The following is a 22,500-nucleotide window of genomic DNA, read 5'->3' on the forward strand; positions in this document are numbered from 1 at the left end:
GAGGAGAGGAGGAAGAATAGGAGGAGGAGGAGGAGGAGAGAGAGAGAGGAGAGGAGGAAGAATAAGGGGAAGGATAGGAGGAGGAGGAGGAGGAGAGAGAGAGGAGGAGGAAGAGGAAAGGAGGAGGAGGGGAGGAGAGGAGGAGGAGGTGAGGAGGAGGAGGAAGAAGAGAATAAATGGAGGAGGAGAGGAAGGGAGAGGAGAGGAGGAGGAGGAAGAGGAGGAAGAATAAGAGGAGGAGGAGGGGAGGAGAGGAGGAGGTGAGGAGGAGGAGGAAGAATAAGTGGAGGAGAGGAGAGGAGGGGAAAGGAGAGGAGGAGGAGGAAGAGGAAGGATAGGAGGAGGAGGAGAGGGAGGAAGAGGAGGAGTAGGAAGAATAAGAGGAAGAATAGGAGGAGGAGGAGAGGGAGGAGGAAGAATAAGAGGAAGAATAGGAGGAGAGGAGGAGGAGAATGAAGTGGTGTTCCTCTGCCAGGACTTCTTCCCTTATCAGGCGTCTACAGATTGAGTCAACAGAAGGAGAACCCCCCCCCCCCCCCCCCCCCCCCTTACCGTTTGTGTTATTTATTGTTTATTGGAGTAGAAAATAAAAGTAAACGCGCTCCGTGGCGTTGCAGCGTGGCGCGGTGCAGCGAGCAGCGAGCGGGTGACATGGCGCCCTTCAGGACTCACTGGGAGCTTCACGCTCCGCCGGGCTCCGGAGTGAAACCAGGATAAAGTGCAGCTGCACGTTTGGCTGCGAGGACGCTTATCTCCGACAACACGATCTGGCAAATAATGACGGAGAGGAAGAGCCGCTCAGAGAGGAGGAGACGGAGCGGATTATCTCTCATTAATAATCTTAAACTGTAGTTACGTGTCGAACAGAACAGAAGCTGCAGATAACAAACCGCTTTCTGTCTCTGAGGGCTTTAGTCCTGTGAGGGCCCCGCCCCGTTCAAACAGCTGCGTCTTCAGTCCCAGAGTCACCAGAATAAATGTTGGACCCATTTATCACACGTCTTCAGAACACTGACACGGAAATCAAGCAAATGAAGAGAAAATGATCTTTGTTCCAGACCTTTCTCCGTCTCTGATAGGGCTTTTTGACCAGAGCTGGTTTCAGGCCGGTGCCCAATTGCGAACGGTTCTTTGGTTTCCAACTCCCAATGAACCAGTTCCCAGCTGGGAAAACTGGTTCCACTACGGCACCAACTGTCTGCTGGTGTTGAACTGTGAACTGCTTATATCAGGGGCTGGGGGCGGGGCTGGGGGCGGGGCTATCTGACCAACAAGACCAACTCGGCCCGTTGAGAGACACCAACTAAAACGTGTTTCATTCATTTATTTGATTTGTTTAACTGCAATGTGATTGATACGGGCCAGCTAGCATGCTAACGTTAGCGGCCGTTCACTAGCATGTTAACGTTAGCAGGTGATCGTTAGCGTGTTAACGTTAGCAGGTGATCGTTAGCGTGTTAATGTTAGCGGCCGATCGCTAGCGTGCTAACATTAGCGGCCGATCGCTATCGTGCTAACATTAGCGGTCAATCGCTAGCATGCTAACATTAGCGGTTGATCGCTAGCGTGCTAACATTAGCGTGCTAGCGTTAGCTAACAACAAAGTCCAACATTAGCATGTTACGTTGAGTGTTAATCAGAATGTATTGGGCGTCCATAGTGATCTAGATGAGCAGCAGATGTGCTGTAGAGACATGTAGTCTGTTGTTGTTATACTGGCTGAGAGGACGGAGACATACAGACGTTAACAGAGACGTAATGACCAGGCTCTCTGTGGAAAAGAAAACAGGTTCAGAGCTGGTTCACAAGTGGAACCAACTGTGAACCAGCACTAGCACCGGCTCCAAACGCTCCTGAAACTGCTTTGGTCCTAAAGGGGTAATAGAGGGGTGATGGGGGCCTTAACATCTGTAAATAAGTGATATTCTGCCCTTTGATAGTGCAGTCTGACGTCTTGGAACGAGGCGGAGGAGACGATAATCAGAGCAGCAGCAGTGCTAACAGTAGCACATCGCTAACAGGCTAACAGTTAGCTCTGTAGCAGTACAGTGTGTATGTGCTAACAGGCTAACAGTTAGCTCTGTAGCAGTACAGTGTGTATGTGCTAACAGGCTAACATAACAGTTAGCTCTGTAGTAGTACAGTGTGTGTGTGCTAACAGGCTAACAGTTAGCTCTGTAGCAGTACAGTGTGTATGTGCTAACAGTTAGCTCTGTAGCAGTACAGTGTGTAAGTGCTAACAGTTAGCTCTGTAGCAGTACAGTGTGTATGTGCTAACAGGCTAACAGTTAGCTCTGTAGCAGTACAGTGTGTATGTGGTAACAGGCTAACAGTTAGCTCTGTAGCAGTACAGTGTGTATGTGCTAACAGGCTAACAGTTAGCTCTGTAGCAGTACAGTGTGTATGTGTTGCTGCTGCAGGAGGTGTTCACTTAGCGACCTCCGTTTGTTTACAACAAGCAGCAGACACTCTATGCACAGTTAGCGATGCTGGTTTGTTTACAATAAGCGGTGGAAAAGTTGTTCTCTTTACGCACAAAATGAACCAAAACCGTGGCCCAAAAACCAAAGTACAGACCGTACCATGGTTACCTGTACCGCTGTACCCCTACACCTTCACAGGTTAATTAATTAATGTTATAACTGATTAATTAAATTATTGACAGGAAGTAGAACATTAACGATCTTTGTGTGTAAATCTCAGCGGACGACCGAAATGTAAACGTGGACATAAAGACAGCAGAGACGAGCCGGGCGGAGTCAACCTGCAACTGTGTGTGTGTGTGTGTTAGTGTGTGTGTGTGTATGTTAGTGTGTGTGTGTGTGTTTGTGTGTGTATGTTAGTGTGTGTGTGTGTTCCTGTGTATGTGTGTGTGTCAGCAGGAGATTATTGCATTGATGCCTCAGAGGAAACAGTTGCCTAAATGACTTTAGACTCAATGAGTGTGTGTTCCTGTGTGTGTGTGTGTGTGTGTGTTAGTGTGTGTGTGTGTGTGTGTGTGTGTGTGTGTGCCTCCCCCTGAGGACGGCAGCCATTTAATGTATTATTCAGCATCACTACTAAACACATTAATTAGCGCCGGCGGTGACTCACTGCGAGCGCCCGTGGAAACCTCGTATCTCAGTCCAGCAATTTGTGTCTTTTGTTTTGACAAAAAAAGACACAAAATGATCAAAGAAAGACTTAAAATGACAAAAAACAATCATAAAATGACCAACAAAAGACGTTAAATGATCAAAAAAAGAAACAAATTGATCAAAAGGAAAACATAAAGAGACCCAAAGAGGCACAACATTACCCAAAAAAAAGTCATAAAAGACCAACAAGACATAGACTGACCCGAAATAGACCTGAAATACCATTATATACCAAAACATGATATTAAATGAGAGCAGGGAAAGTAAAGCATGTGATTCAAACATCTTCCTGCTGAGCTCTCAGATGGAAACCTCGTATCTGACCTGTGAACACGGAAACGTTTTCTCTGCAGATCAGCACGTCTCAGCAGGTTCCTCAGACTTTCAGAGAGAAGAAGTGCTCGCTGGAAATACACAACTCTACAAACGAAAAAAGACACAAAATTACCAAAAAAAGTATTAAAAAACCAAGAGAAGACAAAATTACCAATAAAGGACTCAAAATTACCATAAATAAATAAATAAAAGACCAACAGAAGACACATAATTACAAAAAAAACCTGACCCAGATACAAAGTTACCAAAAAGTAATGAAAGACGATCAGAAGATATAAAATTACCAAAGGACATAAAATTACCAAAAAAGACACAAAATTAGAAAAAAATTAATAAAGGACCAACAAAAGACACAAATTTACCAAAAAAAACAAACAAAATTACCAAAAAAGTAATAAAAGACCAACAGAAGACACAAAATGACCAAAGAAAACCACAAAATTACAAAAAATTTAATGACAGAGGACATGAGAGTACATGGGAGGACATAAGGGGACAGAGGACATGAGGTGCCATGAGAGGACATGAGGTGCCATGAGAGGACATGAGGGGCCATGAGAGGACATGAGGGGCCATGGGAGGACATGAGGGGCCATGGGAGGACATGAGGGGACAGAGGACATGAGGTGCCATGAGAGGACATGAGGGGCCATGGGAGGACATGAGGGGACAGAGGACATCAGGGGCCATGGGAGGACGTGAGGGGACAGAGGACATGAGGGGCCATGGGAGGACATGAGGGGACAGAGGACATGAGGGGCCATGAGAGGACATGAGGGGCCGTGGGAGGACATGAGGGGACAGAGGACATGAGGGGCCATGAGAGGACATGAGGGGCCATGGGAGGACGTGAGGGGACAGAGGACATGAGGGGCCATGGGAGGACATGAGGGGACAGAGGACATGAGGGGCCATGAGAGGACATGAGGGGCCATGGGAGGACATGAGGGGACAGAGGACATGAGGGGCCATGAGAGGACATGAGGGGCCATGGGAGGACGTGAGGGGACAGAGGACATGAGGGGCCATGAGAGGACATGAGGGGCCATGGGAGGACATGAGGGGACAGAGGACATGAGGGGCCATGAGAGGACATGAGGGGCCATGGGAGGACGTGAGGGGACAGAGGACATGAGGGGCCATGGGAGGACATGAGGGGACAGAGGACATGAGGGGCCATGAGAGGACATGAGGGGCCGTGGGAGGACATGAGGGGACAGAGGACATGAGGGGCCATGGGAGGACATGAGGGGACAGAGGACATGAGGGGCCATGAGAGGACATGAGGGGCCGTGGGAGGACATGAGGGGACAGAGGACATGAGGTGCCATGGGAGGACATGAGGGGACAGAGGACATTAGGGGCCATGGGAGGACATGAGGGGACAGAGGACATCAGGGGCCATGGGAGGACGTGAGGGGACAGAGGACATGAGGGGCCATGGGAGGACATGAGGGGACAGAGGACATGAGGGGCCATGAGAGGACATGAGGGGCCATGGGAGGACGTGAGGGGACAGAGGACATGAGGGGCCATGAGAGGACATGAGGGGCCATGGGAGGACATGAGGGGACAGAGGACATGAGGGGCCATGAGAGGACATGAGGGGCCATGGGAGGACGTGAGGGGACAGAGGACATGAGGGGCCATGGGAGGACATGAGGGGACAGAGGACATGAGGGGCCATGAGAGGACATGAGGGGCCGTGGGAGGACATGAGGGGACAGAGGACATGAGGGGCCATGGGAGGACATGAGGGGACAGAGGACATGAGGGGCCATGAGAGGACATGAGGGGCCGTGGGAGGACATGAGGGGACAGAGGACATGAGGTGCCATGGGAGGACATGAGGGGACAGAGGACATTAGGGGACAGAGGACATGAGGGGCCATGAGAGGACATGAGGGGACAGAGGAAATGAGGGGCCATGAGAGGACATAAGGGGACAGAGGACATGAGGGGCCATGGGAGGACATGAGGGGACAGAGGAAATGAGGGGCCATGAGAGGACATGAGGGGACAGAGGACATGAGGGGCCATGAGAGGACATGAGGGGCCATGAGAGGACATGAGGGGACAGAGGACATGAGGGGCCATGAGAGGACATGAGGGGACAGAGGACATGAGGGGCCATGAGAGGACATGAGGGGACAGAGGACATGAGGGGCCATGGGAGGACATGAGGGGACAGAGGACATGAGGGGCCATGGGAGGACATGAGGGGACAGAGGACATGAGGGGCCATGGGAGGACATGAGGGGACAGAGGACATGAGGGGCCATGGGAGGACATGTCCTGATGCTAAGCTAGCAGCTGCTGGTGTCTGTGCAGCAGCAGCAGGACTCGTCTGGTCCCCGCTGAGCGTCCTCCAGTCAGACGTCTCCTCCTCGCCTCCTCGGGCGTTTAGACCGAGCTTTATTTAAACACGGCCCAGAGACGACGACAGACGCCGCGGGCGCCACAGCTGAGACCTCGTCTCCCCACAGAGACGCTCGTCCTCCTGACACGTCCGTCCATCGTCTGTCTCTCTGCCTGAACAACGATCAGACAGACTGAAGGCTGGACGGACGCTTCATGTTCACAGAGCGGAGGCCTCGGCAGGACGGACGGCTCAGAGACCGTCTCAGTCCGTCTCTCGTCTCACAGAGACAATCTGCTGCTGGATCCGTCCAGAGACACTGAAGACCTTTAATCTGATTCAGACTGTTTCCTGTCTGAGCCCCGAAGACCATAGAAAGAGACAAAAATGATTTTAAAAAGACATAAAATGACAAAAAAGAGACAAAATGATTTAAAGAGAAGATATAAAATAATCAAAAAAGACATAAAATGACAAAAAAGACACAAAATTATAAAAAACAAAACACAAAATGATCAAAAAAGACATAAAATGATAAACAAGGACATAAAATGAGAAAAAAAGAGACAACATTACAAAAAAAGATGTTAAATGATCAAAATAAGACATAAAATCACAAAAAAGACAGAGACAGAAATTATCAGAAAAAGGACACAGAATTCTCAAGAAAAGACATGAAATAATAAAAAAAAAAATTAAGACTAAATGACAAAAAAGACATAAAAAATTACAAAAAAGACACAATATGATAAAGACAAAATGACAAAAAAGAGACAAAAATGGTTAAAAAAAATCACAAAAACCACACAAAATGATCAAAAAAGACACAAAATGACCAAAAATGATTAAAATGAAAAATAAATAAATATTAAAAAACAACAAAGTGTATTGTCTGTGAGTTGCATAAATCAACATTAAACATGAACAGAGTAAACACTGAATAATAAACCGGTTGAACAGAATAAACATCAGCTGTAACCATCAGAGACACTGAGACGGTTTTCCGTCCTCTCGGCCTCAGCAGGTCGCTAACGCTAAGACGCTAACGCTAAGAGACAGACACCTCGTTAGCATGATAGCATTAGCCTCGGGGCTAGCATCTATTGATAGCATGATAGCTCGACCCCCAGAGGGACGATTATATCTGCTGTCAGCTGCTCTGTTAGCATGTTAGCACACACACACACACACACACACACACACACAGTGATGCAGCGTGACCTTTGACCTTTGCGCATTAAACACAGCATGATATTATTTCAGCTGCTGAAATCTTTAGGGGAGGAAGGTTATTTCTCTGTTAAAGTCACTGATGAAAGTTATATTTAGAAATTAATCCGACATTATCAGATATAAGATCAGTACAGAAAGAGTTAATAGAAAAAGGCTAAAATGTTAAAAATTCTCTGTTACATGTTCGGTTGCAGAAGTCTGTGAATCTTCAATGAAAATTAAGAAAATACAACCTTTAAAGAAATCTGTAAAAAGTCCGACAGCATAAGTTAAAATAACAGTGAAATCCCTGTTCTTACAGTAAATAAAAATAATATAAATAATCATAAAATTATCGAAAAAATGATCAAAACATAAAATGACAAAAGACACAAAATGACAAAAACGACACAAAATTATCAAAAAAAAGACACAAATTGATCAAAAAAGACAAAATGATCAAAAAAAGACACAAAATGATCTAAAAAGACATAAAGTCATCAACAAAAATGAAAGAAATTAACTGAAATTTATTGGAATAAACAGAATACACTTGGAATATACTGGCAACTTAAATATAGTTGTGGAAAATATATTCTAGCTTAATCTTAATCTTAAAACTTCCTGGATAGGAATGATAAAAGACAGTTTAAACAGTAAAGATACGGTGTTACGAGGATGAAGTGAGCACCGGGAGAGACGTAGTTACTCTGGTTACTTCAAATAACATTTTGAAGCAACCACAGAAGTATTTTTCTAAGGTTAAGGCAAAAAAAGGAGAAACCGGTGTTCTTTAGGACAGCAGTGTTGGTTCCTAGACGTAATCATTTAAGGATGGAGGGTATAACAACCTGTTTCAAACATTACCACATGTTGGAATGAGTGTTAGCAGCCGTTATCTGGTGGCTGAAGGAGCAGGGACGCCTGCTAGCAGGTGCAGCAGGTTGTTATCAGCTCATCCAACGTCCACTCGATGAAAACAAAGCAGTTAAGTTTAGTTAAAAGGCTGCAGTTTTATCAAAATGACACCACCAAACTACTTCTCTAAGGTTAGGGCAAACAACCAGGAGACTGTGTTGAGTACATCTCATGAAACGCCTGTGCAGGCAGCCTCAAAATTCGTTACGGATTCTGGTCCAAACAAACCGTAACAAGGCTTTAACTGCACCAGAGTTGGATTAAAACGGACTAAACTTTGGGTTTTGAAAGCACCCTTAGAACGCCTAACCAGGAACTGTTTGGCCATAACCTCAGAGAAGTGCTGACGGAGCCTAAACGTAATGAAACGTCAACTTTTTCACACCAGTGATTGTTATGTTTATGTTTAACCCTTAATAGGACACTCATTGAAATACTTGCAAATTCCAAATTTCAACCCTAGAGAATATTGGAGGATATTACATACAGCCAGAATGTGTAAAAAAAACATATGGACCAGGGAGAGGGGGGTAAATTTTGAGAAAAAAGTTACAAATTCATGACAAAAAAATCTCAAATTTGTGACCAAAAAAGTTTACGAGATTTAAAGTGGTAAATCTGCGAGAAAAAAGTTGTTTTTTGCCCACGTTTTTCTCATAAATCTGCAACTTTTTTCGCGAAGATTTGCCACTTTAATCTAGTAATTTTGCAACTCTAAAAGTCAAGTTCTCCTCGAGCAAGTCATTGAAGAATAACTCTGTTTGTACGACTGTTTCTTGCTGATTTTTTTTCAAAATTTTTCATTTTTACATTGGAGGTCCAGGTGAATAAAGTTAATATTATTATTTTATTATCATACTGATTGGTAGTCTGATCTTTGCTGATTAGCTGGAAGAAATCCATGTGGTTCTATGACCAAACAGAGAGACATGGAGACCCCATTGATATCCACTGAAGTTACCAAATATAGTTCTTCGCCTGATAAAGGGTTAACCCTTATTAGGACACTCATTGAAATACTTGCAAATTCCAAATTTCAACCCTAGAGAATATTGGAGGATATTACATACAGCCAGAATGTGTAAAAAAAAACATACGGACCCGGGGGAGGGGGGTAATATTTTGAGAAACAAGTTACAAATTCATGAGAAAAAAAATCTCAAATTAACGGTAAAAAAGTTACAAAATCATGAGAAAAAATCTCAAATTTGTGACCAAAAAAATCTCAAATTAATGGTAAAAAAGTTACAAATTCATGAGAAAAAAATCTCAAATTTGTGACCAAAAAAAATCTCAAATTAATGGTAAAAAAGTTACAAATTCATGAGAAAAAAATCTCAAATTTGTGACCAAAAAAAATCTCAAATTAATGGTAAAAAAGTTTACGAGATTAAAGTGGCAAATCTGCAAGAAAAAAATGTGCAGATTTATGAGATTTAAAGTGGTGAACCTGCGAGAAAAAAGTTGTTTTTTTCCCACGTTTTTCTCATAAATCTGCAACTTCTGCAGTGCTGACGGAGCCTAAACGCAACCAAGCGTCAACTTTTATGTTTATGTTTAAGGACGTGTGGATCTCCTGCAGCCAGTAGGTTCTGGAAACACTCCTTTGCTTATTATATGTATGCAGAATATGCAGCTTGCATGTGTAAAGTGTAATGTTCTTTAGAGAGAGAGCGAGCGGGTTCAGTCCACATCCAGTCTGCTGCTCTCTGACACAGATACCAGGAACAGGTTTTTATGGCGTGTAAATCGGACGGCACCGTGAAATGTGCCGGTGATTCACAGAGAGAGCTGTGAGAGCGATTCAGTCTGCAGACTTAATCCCTGACTGTGAAGAGTAATTAGATTAAAGCCATTGTGTGTTCGGGGATTTAACACGTGGAAGTCTTTGTGTGGAAACTTTATCAGCCGCAGATAAGTCTGAGCTGAAATTACAGCCGTGTGCCGTGAAGATAAGAGCACTTTATTATTACCACGTGTAGATCCAAACACAGACACAGGCAGATAAAACGGTGTGTGTGTGTGTGTGTGTGTCTGTGTGTGTGTGTGTGTGTGTGTGTGTGTGTGTGCTGCTCTACACACAGATGAAGAGTTGATTAAAATGCAAAACGACCTAAAAATGACGTCACAGTTTGGAGTCGGGACAAAACGTCTTGTTCTGGAACGTTCAGTGAGAAAGATATTCATAAAATATTTGCATTTCTGCTCTGTGTGTAATTACGTTTATACTCTACGGATATAAAAGTTATGAATCAGCTGTTATATTGATGTTGTTCTTTCCTTCAATGATGTGATGAAAACTGGTCGTCAACTCAATCATCAATGATAAAGTAGAACACATCAATAATAACACATAAAGGAAACGAGGAAAGACTGGGTGAGTGGCAGCCTGCTGGTGGGTCAGCAGGTTGTTATGAGTCCATTTAAAGTCTCTCACTGAAAATAAAGCAGTGACGTTGAGTTAAAAGGTTGCAGTTTCTCTATAATGACACTACAGAACTACTTCTGTAAGGTTAGGGCAAAAATAGGAGTTACAGTTTGTCCAGAAGTAAAGTTTGGTTAAGCCAAAAAGGTGTTTAAATGTAACCATTTGACAGCATTACATCTTGTTTAAAACAGTCATTGTGATGTAAGGCAGTAGTTCTCAACCCTTTTGGGTCGCGACCCCCAATTTAACATGCATGTTGTCCGCGACCCCCACTCACTGAACAAACAAAATTACCAAAAAAGACACAAATTGACCACAAAATGATAAAAAAAGACACAAAATGATAAAAAAGACACAAAATGACCAAAAAACACACAAAATGACCAAAAAACACACAAATTGACCACAAAATGGTTAAAAAAAGACACAAAATGACAAAAAAGACACAAAATGACCAAAAAACACACAAAATTACCAAAAAAAACACATGAACATTTTAACACAGTGGAGACAGAGCTGACTTCCAAAATGATTTGGCGACTGTTGTAGAGAAAAGTAATTTGACACAGTGTTGAGTGGCTGTTATACTGCCCCCTGGTGATGGCTTTTGTACGTTGTTCTGTTCTGAATAAAAAACACGTGAGACCACAATAGGTTATGGGCCCAGATCGTCGCTAAAAAGCCGTGTTGTGATATAAACAGTGTTGTGGGATTCACAATGGAAGATAAACTGTTTATTGACAAGCTGAGCGGACCAGAGAACTGGGCAACATGGAAATTTCAGTTGGAGCACTTGCTGAAGGCAAAAGGACTGTGGGGCATGGTAATGGAAACGGATGTGCTAGCAACAGGAGCTAATGCTGCTGCACAAGCTGAGTTTCAACGACGGAAAGAAAAGGCATTTTCCGTCTTGGTGCTGAATGTAAGTACACCCCAGCTGTACCTGATAACAAGCTGTCAGACCCCAAAAGAAGCGTGGGATACGCTCAAAGGACATTTTGAGAGAGACACTCTTGCAAATAAACTGTTCCTAAAGAAAAAATACTTCAGATGTGAAATGAAGGAAGGAGAAAGTTTAATTGAACATTTAAAACGAATGAAGGAACTGACTGACAAGCTTGGAGCAATAGGTGCTGTAATTGAAGAGGAAGACCAGATTGTAACTCTCCTGGGTAGTTTGCCATCAAGCTATGCTACTATTGTCACTGCATTAGAAACAAAGATGGACAATTTGACACTGCAGTTTGTTCAGCAAGCATTAATAAATGAAGAACAAAAGAAAGTGCAAGCAGATGATAATGGAGCTGCATCAGGTGGTGCATCAGCCATGTCAACGCAAGTTCGTGGAGATATGCAGCCTAATTCTAAGGCAGTCGGAGCTGACACATCCAGCTCATGGAGATGTTACAAATGTGGAAAAGAAGGTCATATAAAGCGTGACTGTCCAAGAGGAAAAAAGAAAAAGAAAACCCACAAGGCCAAAAGCATGATGTGTGAGGATACTGAAGAGAGTGCTTTTGTAGTTAAAGAGACTAATCAGAATGAGATGTCACAACAGGCTCAGTGGTTGATTGACTCTGGAGCATCAAAGCACATGACTTGCTACAAAGAGTGCATTCAAGACTACCAACAGTTTTCAGAACCACAATCTGTAAAACTTGGTGACGGCAGGGTGGTGGATGCACTAGGACTTGGCAACATCAAACTCAAAATGACATTCAAAGTCAGTGATGTAAAAAATATCACAATGTACGATGTGCTGTATGTTCCCAAGTTATCCGGAAATCTTTTCTCAGTGGGAGCTGCTACAAGAAAAGGAAATACAGTGCAGTTCAAGAAGTCTCGCTGCTACATACGTGGAAAAGATGGAACTCTCCATGGAATGGGAACACAAAGATCTGATGGGCTGTATCAGCTGGACGTCGAGGGAAGTTTGCCTGTGTGTCACGGTGCATCAAGTGCATCAGTAACAGCCAGCCTGTGGCATCAGCGCCTGGGTCACACCAGCAAATTAAAGGAACTCAAAAATCTGGCAGGTGGAGTGGACTTTACTGCAGAGAAAGAAGCTACCTTCTGTGAAGCCTGTGTGGAGGGCAAGCTGTCTAGAAAACCACACAAGCCAGTGGGAGAGATTCGCTCCAAACGTAAGTTGCAGTTGATTCATAGTGATGTCTGTGGTCCCATGCAGACTGAGTCAATAGGTGGAGCAAAGTACTTTGTGACTTTCATTGATGATTATTCCAGATGTTGCAAGGTCTACTTCCTGAAACAAAAAAGTGAGGTTCTCAGCAAATTCAAGGAATTTGAAAAAACATTCTCCAATGAGTGTGGACACAAAGTCACAAGGCTGAGAACAGATAATGGTGGGGAATACACATCCAGTGAATTCCAAGAATACTTGAAAGCTCAAGGTATCCACCATGAGATGACTGTACCTCACACACCTCAGCAAAATGGTGTTGCTGAAAGAAAAAACAGAACACTGATTGAAGCAGCCAGAAGTATGCTGTCTCATGCTAAGTTGCCAAAAATGTACTGGGCAGAGGCTGTAGCAACTGCAGCATATATACAGAACAGGTTGCCCACATCTGTTCTGAAGAAAGCGACACCCTACCAGAGATGGAGTGGCAAAAAGCCGGACATGAGTCACATGAGAGTATTTGGCTGTGTTGCGTATGCACATGTTCCAGACACAGAGAGAAGAAAACTGGACAAGAAAGCTGTGAAGCTTCGCTTCATGGGATACGCAAACAATGCAAAGGGCTACCGTCTCTTCGACGAAGAAAAAAGGAGGATTCTCATTCGTCGAGATGTCATCTTCAATGAATCTGACTTCGGCTGGAAACAGGAAGTGGATGTATCCTGTTCAGAGAAGGAAACATGCATCAATACTGATGAACGGGAGACATCATCTGACGAAGCCGCCGTCAGTGAATCTGCTAGAGAAAGCAGCAGAATCAGGAAGCCTCCAAAGAGATATGGATATGATGAGTTTGCTGACAAAGTAACTGTTGATCATATTGCCAATGTGTGTTGTGTTACAGAGCCAAGCACACTAAAAGAGGCATTAATGAGTCCAAATGCAAAGGAATGGCAGGAAGCAGCTGACTTGGAATATGAGTCACTGCTAGAAAATGAGACGTGGGACTTAGTGGATTTACCAAAAGATCGCAAGGCAATAGGATCGAGGTGGGTGTTCAAAGTCAAGCATCACAGTGACGGACGAGTGGAGAGACACAAGTGCAGACTCGTTGCTAAAGGCTACTCACAGATGTATGGTGCTGACTATGATGAAACTTTTTCACCTGTGGTACGATTCAGCTCGATTCGTACATTACTGTCTTTTGCTGTCCAGAATAATCTACATGTACACCAGATGGATGTAGTAACTGCGTTCCTAAATGGACATCTGGAGGAAGAAATCTACATGGAGCAACCAGAGGGATACATCAAAGCAGGACAGGAACATCTTGTGTGCAAACTGAAGAAGTCAATATATGGACTGAAACAGTCTCCTCGCTGCTGGAGCAAGGCTTTCACAGAGTTCATGAAAGACATTGGCTTTAAACAAAGCACATCGGACCCATGTGTGTTTGTGAGATCTCGACAGGAGCTGGAGATTCTAGCTGTGTATGTTGATGATCTGATTTTGATCACAGAATCAACAGAAAGCATGGATGAGTTGAAACAAGCTCTGAAAAGGCGCTACAAAATGAAGGACATGGGGGAGCTGTCCTATATCCTGGGCATCTCTGTTGTTCAAGACCGAGCAAAGAAGTGCGTCTTTCTGCATCAGAAGCATTACATTGAAACCATTCTCCAGAAGTATGGAATGAGCAATGCTAATCCCATTTCAACCCCTGCTGATGCAAATGTGAAGCTAAGAAAAGATGATGGTGTCAGTAAACCTGTGAACCCAAGTACTTATCAGTCCATGGTAGGTAGTTTGTTGTATGCAGCAATGGCCACACGGCCAGACATAGCACAAGCAGTGAGTGTTGTGTCAAAGTTCAATGCAAATCCAAACACTGCACATCTGACGGCTGTGAAGAGAATTCTTCGATACTTAAAGGGAACAGTGAATCTTGCCCTCAAGTATGAGCAGTCAGAGTCAGGAACTTTGATTGGTTTCTCAGATGCTGATTGGGCCGGAGATCAGGATGACCGTCGCTCAACAACTGGAAATATGTTTTTCTTGAGTGGAGGAGCAGTGAGTTGGTTCAGCAAGAAACAGTCAACAGTTGCACTGTCAACAGCAGAAGCCGAGTATATTGCACTCAGCCAAGGAGCTCAAGAAGGTACCTGGCTGAAGCGATTACTGACTGAACTTGGAATGAGTGATTCGCCTGCAGTGATCCTAGAGGACAATCAAGGAGCCATCGCAATCGCAAAGAATCCAGTCAATCACTCAAGAACTAAACACATAGACATTCGCTACCATTACATTCGTGAATGTGTGCAGAATGGGCAAATACAAGTACAGTATTGTCCAACAGCTGATATGAAAGCAGATATCTTGACCAAGCCACTGACAAGACAAAGGTTTGAATACCTTAGGAGAGGGATCGGACTTTATCCTGTTTAAATCTGTGTAACATGCTTACTGTACTGTCTATTGTTCAATATGTTATGAAAACAGTACACAGGGTAACAGATAATAAGAGAAAAAGTAATAAGAAAAAACTTTTGCAAGTTTGGAAGGATTTATTATTTTTGGCATTATTTGTGAGGTTGAGCACTGATCTTAGTTATGGAAATTAAGTGCTTTAATGCCAGTGTAAAATTAAGTGGGAGTGTTGTAGAGAAAAGTAATTTGACACAGTGTTGAGTGGCTGTTATACTGCCCCCTGGTGATGGCTTTTGTACGTTGTTCTGTTCTGAATAAAAAAACACGTGAGACCACAATAGCGACCCCCAGAAATTCATCTCACGACCCCAATTGGGGTCCCGACCCCAAGGTTGAGAATAGCTGGTGTAAGGTATAAGAACCTGTTTCTGGTGGGAGAAGCAGTAGGGGGACCTTCTAGCGGGTGCATCCGGTTGTTATGAGTCCATTCAATGTCCGCTTGATGAAAACAAATCTGCTAAGTTTAGTTAAAAGGCTGCAGTTTCAACTGTGGCTCAGTTGGTAGAGTGGTTGTCCCCCAACAGGAGGGTTGGTGGTTCAATCCCTGACCATGGCAGCCTACATGTTGAAGTATCCTTGAGCAAGATACTGAACCCCAAATGTGAATGAGTGCAGCCTGTATGAAAGCAATTTTGGTTCCTAGACGTAACCATTTAACGATGGAGGGTATCACAACCTGTTTCAAACATTATCGCATGTTTGAATGAGTGTTGGCAGCGGTTATCTGGGGTGAGGAGTAGGGACACCTGCTAGCAGGTGAAGCAGGTTCTTATTAGCAGTTATGTTCAGTTAAAAGGTTGCAGTTTCATTACGATGATGCGACAGAACTACTTCTCTAAGGTTTGGGCGAATAAGCAGCAGACCGGTGTTTGTTGGAAGTTACAGTTTGTCCAGAAGTAGAGTTTTGTTTTGTTTAACCCTGGTCTTTTTTTCCCAAACCTCGGGACAGCAATTTCGGTTCCTAAACATAGCCATTTAACAGCAATTACATCTTGTTTAAAACAGTCATTGTGATGGAGGGTATAACAACCTGTTTCAAACTTTATTGCATGTTTGGATGAGTGTAAGCAGCTCTTATCTGCTGGGAGAAGGAGAAGGAACACCTGCTAGCAGGTGTAGCAGGTTGTTAAGAGCCCATTCTATGGCCTCGCACTGAAAACAAAACAGTTTTGTTGAGTTAAAAGGCTGAAGTTTCTTTACGATAACGCCACATAACTACTTCTCTAAGGTTATGGGCAGAAAACTCCCTGGATAGCAATTATAAAAGACAGTTTAAACAGCCAAATACATGCTGGAAGATAAGGTGTTACAAGGATGAAGTGAGCACCGGAAGTGACGTAGTTACTCTGGTTACTTTGAATAACATGTTGGTGACGCCACAGAAGTCTTTCTCTAAGGTTAGGGGGGAAAAAAAGGGGGAAACCAGTGTTTGTTAGAAGTTACGGTTTGTCTATGGAAGAATTATCCTATCTTTATTCAAGAGCGTAGATTTTCAGTTTGAGAGCATAATTTGTCTTTCTCGTGCTCAGATTTGTTCTCCTCATGCTCACATTTTGCACTCGCACTCAGATTTCTGCTGCTTTCTTTCAAAATGTGTGCGTGCACTTAAAAATCACATGCTTGTGCTCACATTTCTTCTTCTTGGACACAAACATTTCGCTCGCACTCAAATATGTCCTGTGCGCGCTCAAATCCAAAGTCTACGCGCTCAGATCTCAAAACTTTTTAGGACTACTTAAGATTAATTCTACCTAAATATGCTGCGTCTTAAATAGGTGACGATTCAAATAGCTGGCTAAATATGCTGCGTTTTGAGAGCGCAGAGTTGAGATCTGAGCGCGTAGACTTTAGATTTGAGCGCTCACAGGACATATTTGAGTGCGAGCGAAATGTTTGTGTCCAAGAAGAAGAAATGTGAGCACAAGCATGTGATTTTTAAGTGCACGCATACATTTTGAAAGAAAGCAGCAGAAATCTGAGTGCGAGTGCAAAATGTGAGCATGAGGAGAACAAATTATGCTCTCAAACTGAAAATCTACGCTCTTGAATAAAGATAGGATAATTCTTCCATATTTGTCCAGAAGTAGATTTTTGTCAAGTGTAACCCTGGTCTTTTTGACTCTTTGTGTTAATATCTCTGTGTGTGTGTGTGTGCGTGCTGTCAGCACAACATCCAATCAAATTCCATCCACGTTATTTTGATCCGACAGCATCCATCCAATCAAATTGCAGGACTTCCAATGAAGAAGAACTGTCAAAAAATGGCAAAAATGATACCAAAGATAGTTTCGTTCGGGTATAAAACTCAAACTGGACTTGTGACTTGCAGAACACTGACTTGGTCCCAGCTCTGCGTCTGAGTAAAGAGCACCGTTACAGACTAAAACGCATCAGAAAGGATCAGATCTGCGGCTGCAGACGTTCAACTTTTCAACCCGAGTGTTTGAACTACTTTCTGTTTGTTTGCTGACCTGATTTTAGGGCACAAAAAGGGAACAAGTGGAGCTTGAAAAGAAGGAATGATCGGAGGGAGGGAGATGTAACAGAAGAGGACAGAAGGTGAGGGAGAGACAGACAGACAGACAGACAGACAGACAGGCAGACAGACAGACAGACAGACAGACAGACAGACAGACAGACAGAGGAAGAGTCTGTAGAACTTTTTAGTTTACAGGATTTTTAGTTCTCCAGCGTAGGAACGTAGATTTTGTTCTTTATACATTGTTAAAAAAACATTTTGTTTGATTATATTCTGTTAAATTATACATTTTTAAACAAATGTATATTTATTTTTATAAAGTTTATTAAATATTTATTGTATATGAGTGTGGAGGAAACCATGACATTTTTATCTGGACGCATTACAGTAATGAATATGTGAATAAAAAATATGTTTAAGAATATAAAAAATACTATTTTAACACAAAAAAATTAACTGTGCCTCATTATGGCTATATGGTTCATTCACATAAAAGTGAAATATATTTAGTTTCATAAATATGTCCTTATAATCTTCACAGACAGAACTTAGACTGGCTTCATGACAATCACCCAAAGATCTGTTTTGATAATCCTCTCTTCTTCTTCTTCTGCTTCTTCTTCTTCTTCTTCTTCTTCTGTACAAACCTCCTTTAAAAAAGAGAGTTGGAGACCTCCAATGGAGAATTTTACATGGCGCCATTGCAACCAATGCCTTTTGATCTGTTTTTAATCACAGTGTGTTAAATAAATGTCCTTTCTGTGGTCTGACTAAAAACATTTGTCATGTTTTTACTGAGTGCAGGAGATTGACAGGAATTTTTAATGTTTTAAATCATGTTTTTAACCTGTTTGTTGTCTTTTTTTTACCATCCCTGGTTTTATTTGTGGAGTTAGACAAAAAAAGACAGAAAAAGAAAAGTGTCAACTCCTAAACTTTTTAATTGGAGAAGGTAAAATGTCGATCTTCAATCAGTCATAAAGAGCTTTTGTGCCGGGTAAACAGTGGAGAACTAGAATTTGCATCATTTTTAAACTGTTTGTCTTTGATATGTGCCAACTGTAAATAAAGTGCTCTTCTTCTTCTTCTTCTTCTTCTTCTTCTTCTTCTTCTTCTTCTTCTTCTTCTTCTCCTTCTTCTTCTTCTTCTTCTTCTTCTTCTTCTTCTTCGTCTTCTCCTTCTTCTTCGTCTTCTTCTTCGTCTTCTTCTTCGTCTTCTTCTTCTTCTTCTTCGTCTTCTTCTTCTTCGTCTTCTCCTTCTTCTTCTCCTTCTTCTTTTTCTTCGTCTTCTCCTTCTTCTTCTTCTTCTTCTTCGTCTTCTTCTTCGTCTTCTCCTTCTTCTTCTTCTCCTTCTCCTTCTCCTTCTTCTTCTTCTTCTTCGTCTTCTCCTTCTTCTTCTTCTTCGTCTTCTCCTTCTTCTTCTTCTCCTTCTCCTTCTCCTTCTTCTTCTTCTTCGTCTTCGTCTTCTTCTTCTTCGTCTTCTTCTTCTTCGTCTTCTTCTTCTTCTCCTTCTTCTCCTTCTTCTCCTTCTCCTTCTTCTCCCTCTTCTTCTTCTTCTTCTTCTCCTTCTTCTTCTTCGTCTTCGTCTTCTTCTTCTCCTTCTTCTTCTTCTTCTTCTTCTTCTTCGTCTTCTTCTTCTTCTTCTTCTTCGTCTTCTCCTCCTTCTTCTTCTTCTTCTTCTTCGTCTTCTTCTTCTTCTTCTTCGTCTTCTTCTTCATCTTCGTCTTCTTCTTCTCCTTCTCCTTCTTCTTCTTCTTCCTCCTCTTCCTCAGTCTGCTCCCAGTTCTCGAAGGGCGTGTACGCCATCATGGGTCTGTACGACCGGCGGACGGTCAACATGCTGATGTCGTTCTGCGGTTCTCTTCACGTGTGCTTCGTCACGCCGTCCTTCCCCGTCCACACCAACAACCAGTTCGTGCTGCAGCTGCGGCCCCAGCTGCAGGAGCCCCTCATGGCGCTGCTGGAGCACTTCGACTGGACCCGCTTCGTCTACATGTACAGCGCCGACTCAGGTGAGCAACGCAACGCAACCACACGCAGCGCTTCCTGCAGGAACTTCACATTCTTGGTTATTAGTTTGCCGTGTGTTGTTTACACCTGCAACAGTCAACACTCTGGAGACTGGAGCATTGTGGGTATTGTAGTTGTTGGTTGAGCTGTTGGTTCCTCTTGAAACCAAATCTTTTGTCTGAGAGTCCGTTTGGTTTCTGCTGCTGTGAACGCTCAAACCAACTCTAGTGGACCAAAGAAGGAAACTCTGCTGGGGGTCTGGGTTCTCAGAGTTGCTTCTCTTCAGGTGAGAACGCAGTCCGAACCAAAGGAAGGAAGCCGGTGAAAAAACACAAAAAAAAGTTCTAAATTTACGAGAAAAAATTTACAAATTTACAAGAAAAAACGCAAATTTATTTCTAAAATAAATTAGAAATTTATTTTTTTAAATAAATCACAAATTTATGAAAAATAAATCACAAATTTCTGTGAAAAAAATCACAAATTTACGAGAGAAAAAAAAACACAAAGTGACAAAAAAATAATCTCTCAGATTCACAAGAAAAAAACTCACAAATGTATTTTTTTAAATCACAAATTCATGAAAATTAAATCGCAAAATATTAGAAAAAAGATCACAAAGTCACAAGAAAATAACACACATTTACAAAAAAACTCACAAATGTATAAGACAAAAAACTCACAAATTTACAAGAAAAAAATCACAAATTTACAAGAAAAAAATCACAAATTTACGTGAAAAAAACTAACAAATTTACAAGAAAAAAACACATTTACAAGAAAAAAACTCACAAATTTATGAGACAAAAAAAATCACAAATCCACAGGAATAAAACAAACAGACTGATCTCCTTCACATCAGCCAGAAGTGTCGGAGGCGTCCACTCTGTCATTGTTGTCTGAAGTCATCAGGATCTTTCTCTGCTCACATTATCATGGACGCCTCAAGACGCCGGCGCCTCCACCGCGGGAAAATATGTTAATTTTGCACATGTAGCTGCATCTTGTGCCAACACTTTTCTGCAATAATAGAAAAATCCCGGAGGAGAATTCTACCACATGATGCTAACTTCAGGGTCGGACTACTAATATACCTCATTTAGTTTCCTCTCTATAACCTTTAATATCCTATAATAATAGTCTGCGGAAAGACAACTGTTACAAACTGAAAGCACCAAACGATCAGATGTGTGGATGCACATGATCAACTTTTTTAGTGTTGAAAGAATTTTGCACATTTAGCTGCAGCTGCTTGTGCCACCAACACTTTTTAATCCTTAGTTTCACAATTCAGACACCTGCGGACACTTTACATGTCATTGTGAGCCGGCATGAGCCAATCAGATTCTTAGAAAAACAAGGATCAGTCCGCTGGTATCCCCTCTTGTTATTTAAAGTATTTAGAACCTCTTCTCTTGCACTCCAAATATCTCTGATCACACTCAGATTTTCTCTCCTTGAGCTCAAAACTGTACACTGCACTTTCAAAACTTTTACTCTGATGGATGGATGGATAGTTGGATGGATGGATGGATGGATGGATGGAGTGATGGATGGAGTGATGGATGGATGGATGGATGGATGGATGGATGGATGGATGGATGGATGGATGGATGGATGAATGGATTTATATGATGGATGGGTGGATGGATGGATTTATTGGATGGATGGATGGATGGATGGATGGATGGATGGATGGATGGATGATGGATGTATGGATGGCTTTATTGGATGGATGGGTGGATAGATGGATGGATGGATGGATGGATGATGGATGTATGGATGGCTTTATTGGATGGATGGATGGATGGATGGGTGGATGGATGGATGATGGATGGATGGATGGATGATGGATGTATGGATGGATGGATGGATGGATGGATGGATGGATGGATGGATTTATATGATGGATGGGTGGATGGATGGATTTATTGGATGGATGGATGGATGGATGCATGGATGATGGATGGATATATGGATGATGGATGGATGGATGATGGATGGATGGATATATGGATGGATGGCTTTATTGGATGGATGGGTGGATGGATGGATGGATGGGTGGATGATGGATAGATGGATGGATGGATGGATGGATGGATGGATGGATGGATGGATGGATGGATTTATATGATGGATGGGTGGATGGATGGATTTATTGGATGGATGGATGGATGGATGGATGCATGGATGATGGATGGATATATGGATGATGGATGGATGGATGATGGATGGATGGATATATGGATGAATGGATTTATTTGATGATGGATGGATGGATGGATGGATGGATGGATTTATTTATTGGATGGATGGATGGATGGATGCATGGATGATGGATGGATATATGGATATATGGATGATGGATGAATGGATTTATTGGATGATGATGGATGGATGGATGGATGGATGGATGGATGGATGGATGGATGATGGATGAATGAATGGATTTATTGGATGGATGATGGATGGATGGATGGATTTATTGGATGGATGATGGATGGAAAGATGGATGGGTAGATAGATAGATAGATAGATAGATAGATAGATAGATAGATAGATAGATAGATAGATAGATAGATAGATAGATAGATAGATAGATAGATTTTTCCCCCACCTCTAGTTTTTTCACTTCCTCCTTTGCTTTCACGCTCTGTAACGTCACTTCAGTCTTGGTGTTGTTGATCATTAATAACGCCACTAGAGGGCGTCACAAGCTACGAGCATAAAAGTAATAAGCTGCTGTTGGAGGGACTCGGGGGTTTGAGAGGACCGTCAGTAAAACAGGGAAACTCTCCTGGAATATTTTGACACCTTTCTGCTCCGGTTTCCTGAAATGTAAAATGTGCTTAAAGCCCAGGTGGATGGAGTCCCAGTTAATGAGCGAGTGTCACACTTTCAGGCAGTTTGACTTGTTGAGGGGCTGCAGAGACTCGGAGGACTTAATGATGCTGTTTGACAGGAAGTCTCAGACCTGTCAGCCAGAGGTTTTTTT

At 42.7% G+C, this 22,500-nt stretch overlaps 1 protein-coding gene across 1 annotated transcript in view; it reads left to right on the forward strand.

Moving 5' to 3' along the window:
• LOC131986190 (glutamate receptor 1-like) overlaps positions 1-22,500 on the forward strand; it is a 92,639-nt gene that overhangs the window by 20,951 nt on the left and 49,188 nt on the right. The window contains exon 3 of the mRNA XM_059351027.1: positions 19,268-19,507. Within this exon, the coding sequence (XP_059207010.1) occupies positions 19,268-19,507 (240 nt within the window). The remainder of the gene's footprint in view (positions 1-19,267; positions 19,508-22,500) is intronic.

Source organism: Centropristis striata, chromosome 15, assembly GCF_030273125.1.
Source record: "Centropristis striata isolate RG_2023a ecotype Rhode Island chromosome 15, C.striata_1.0, whole genome shotgun sequence".
Classification (NCBI taxonomy): Eukaryota; Metazoa; Chordata; class Actinopteri; order Perciformes; family Serranidae; genus Centropristis; species Centropristis striata.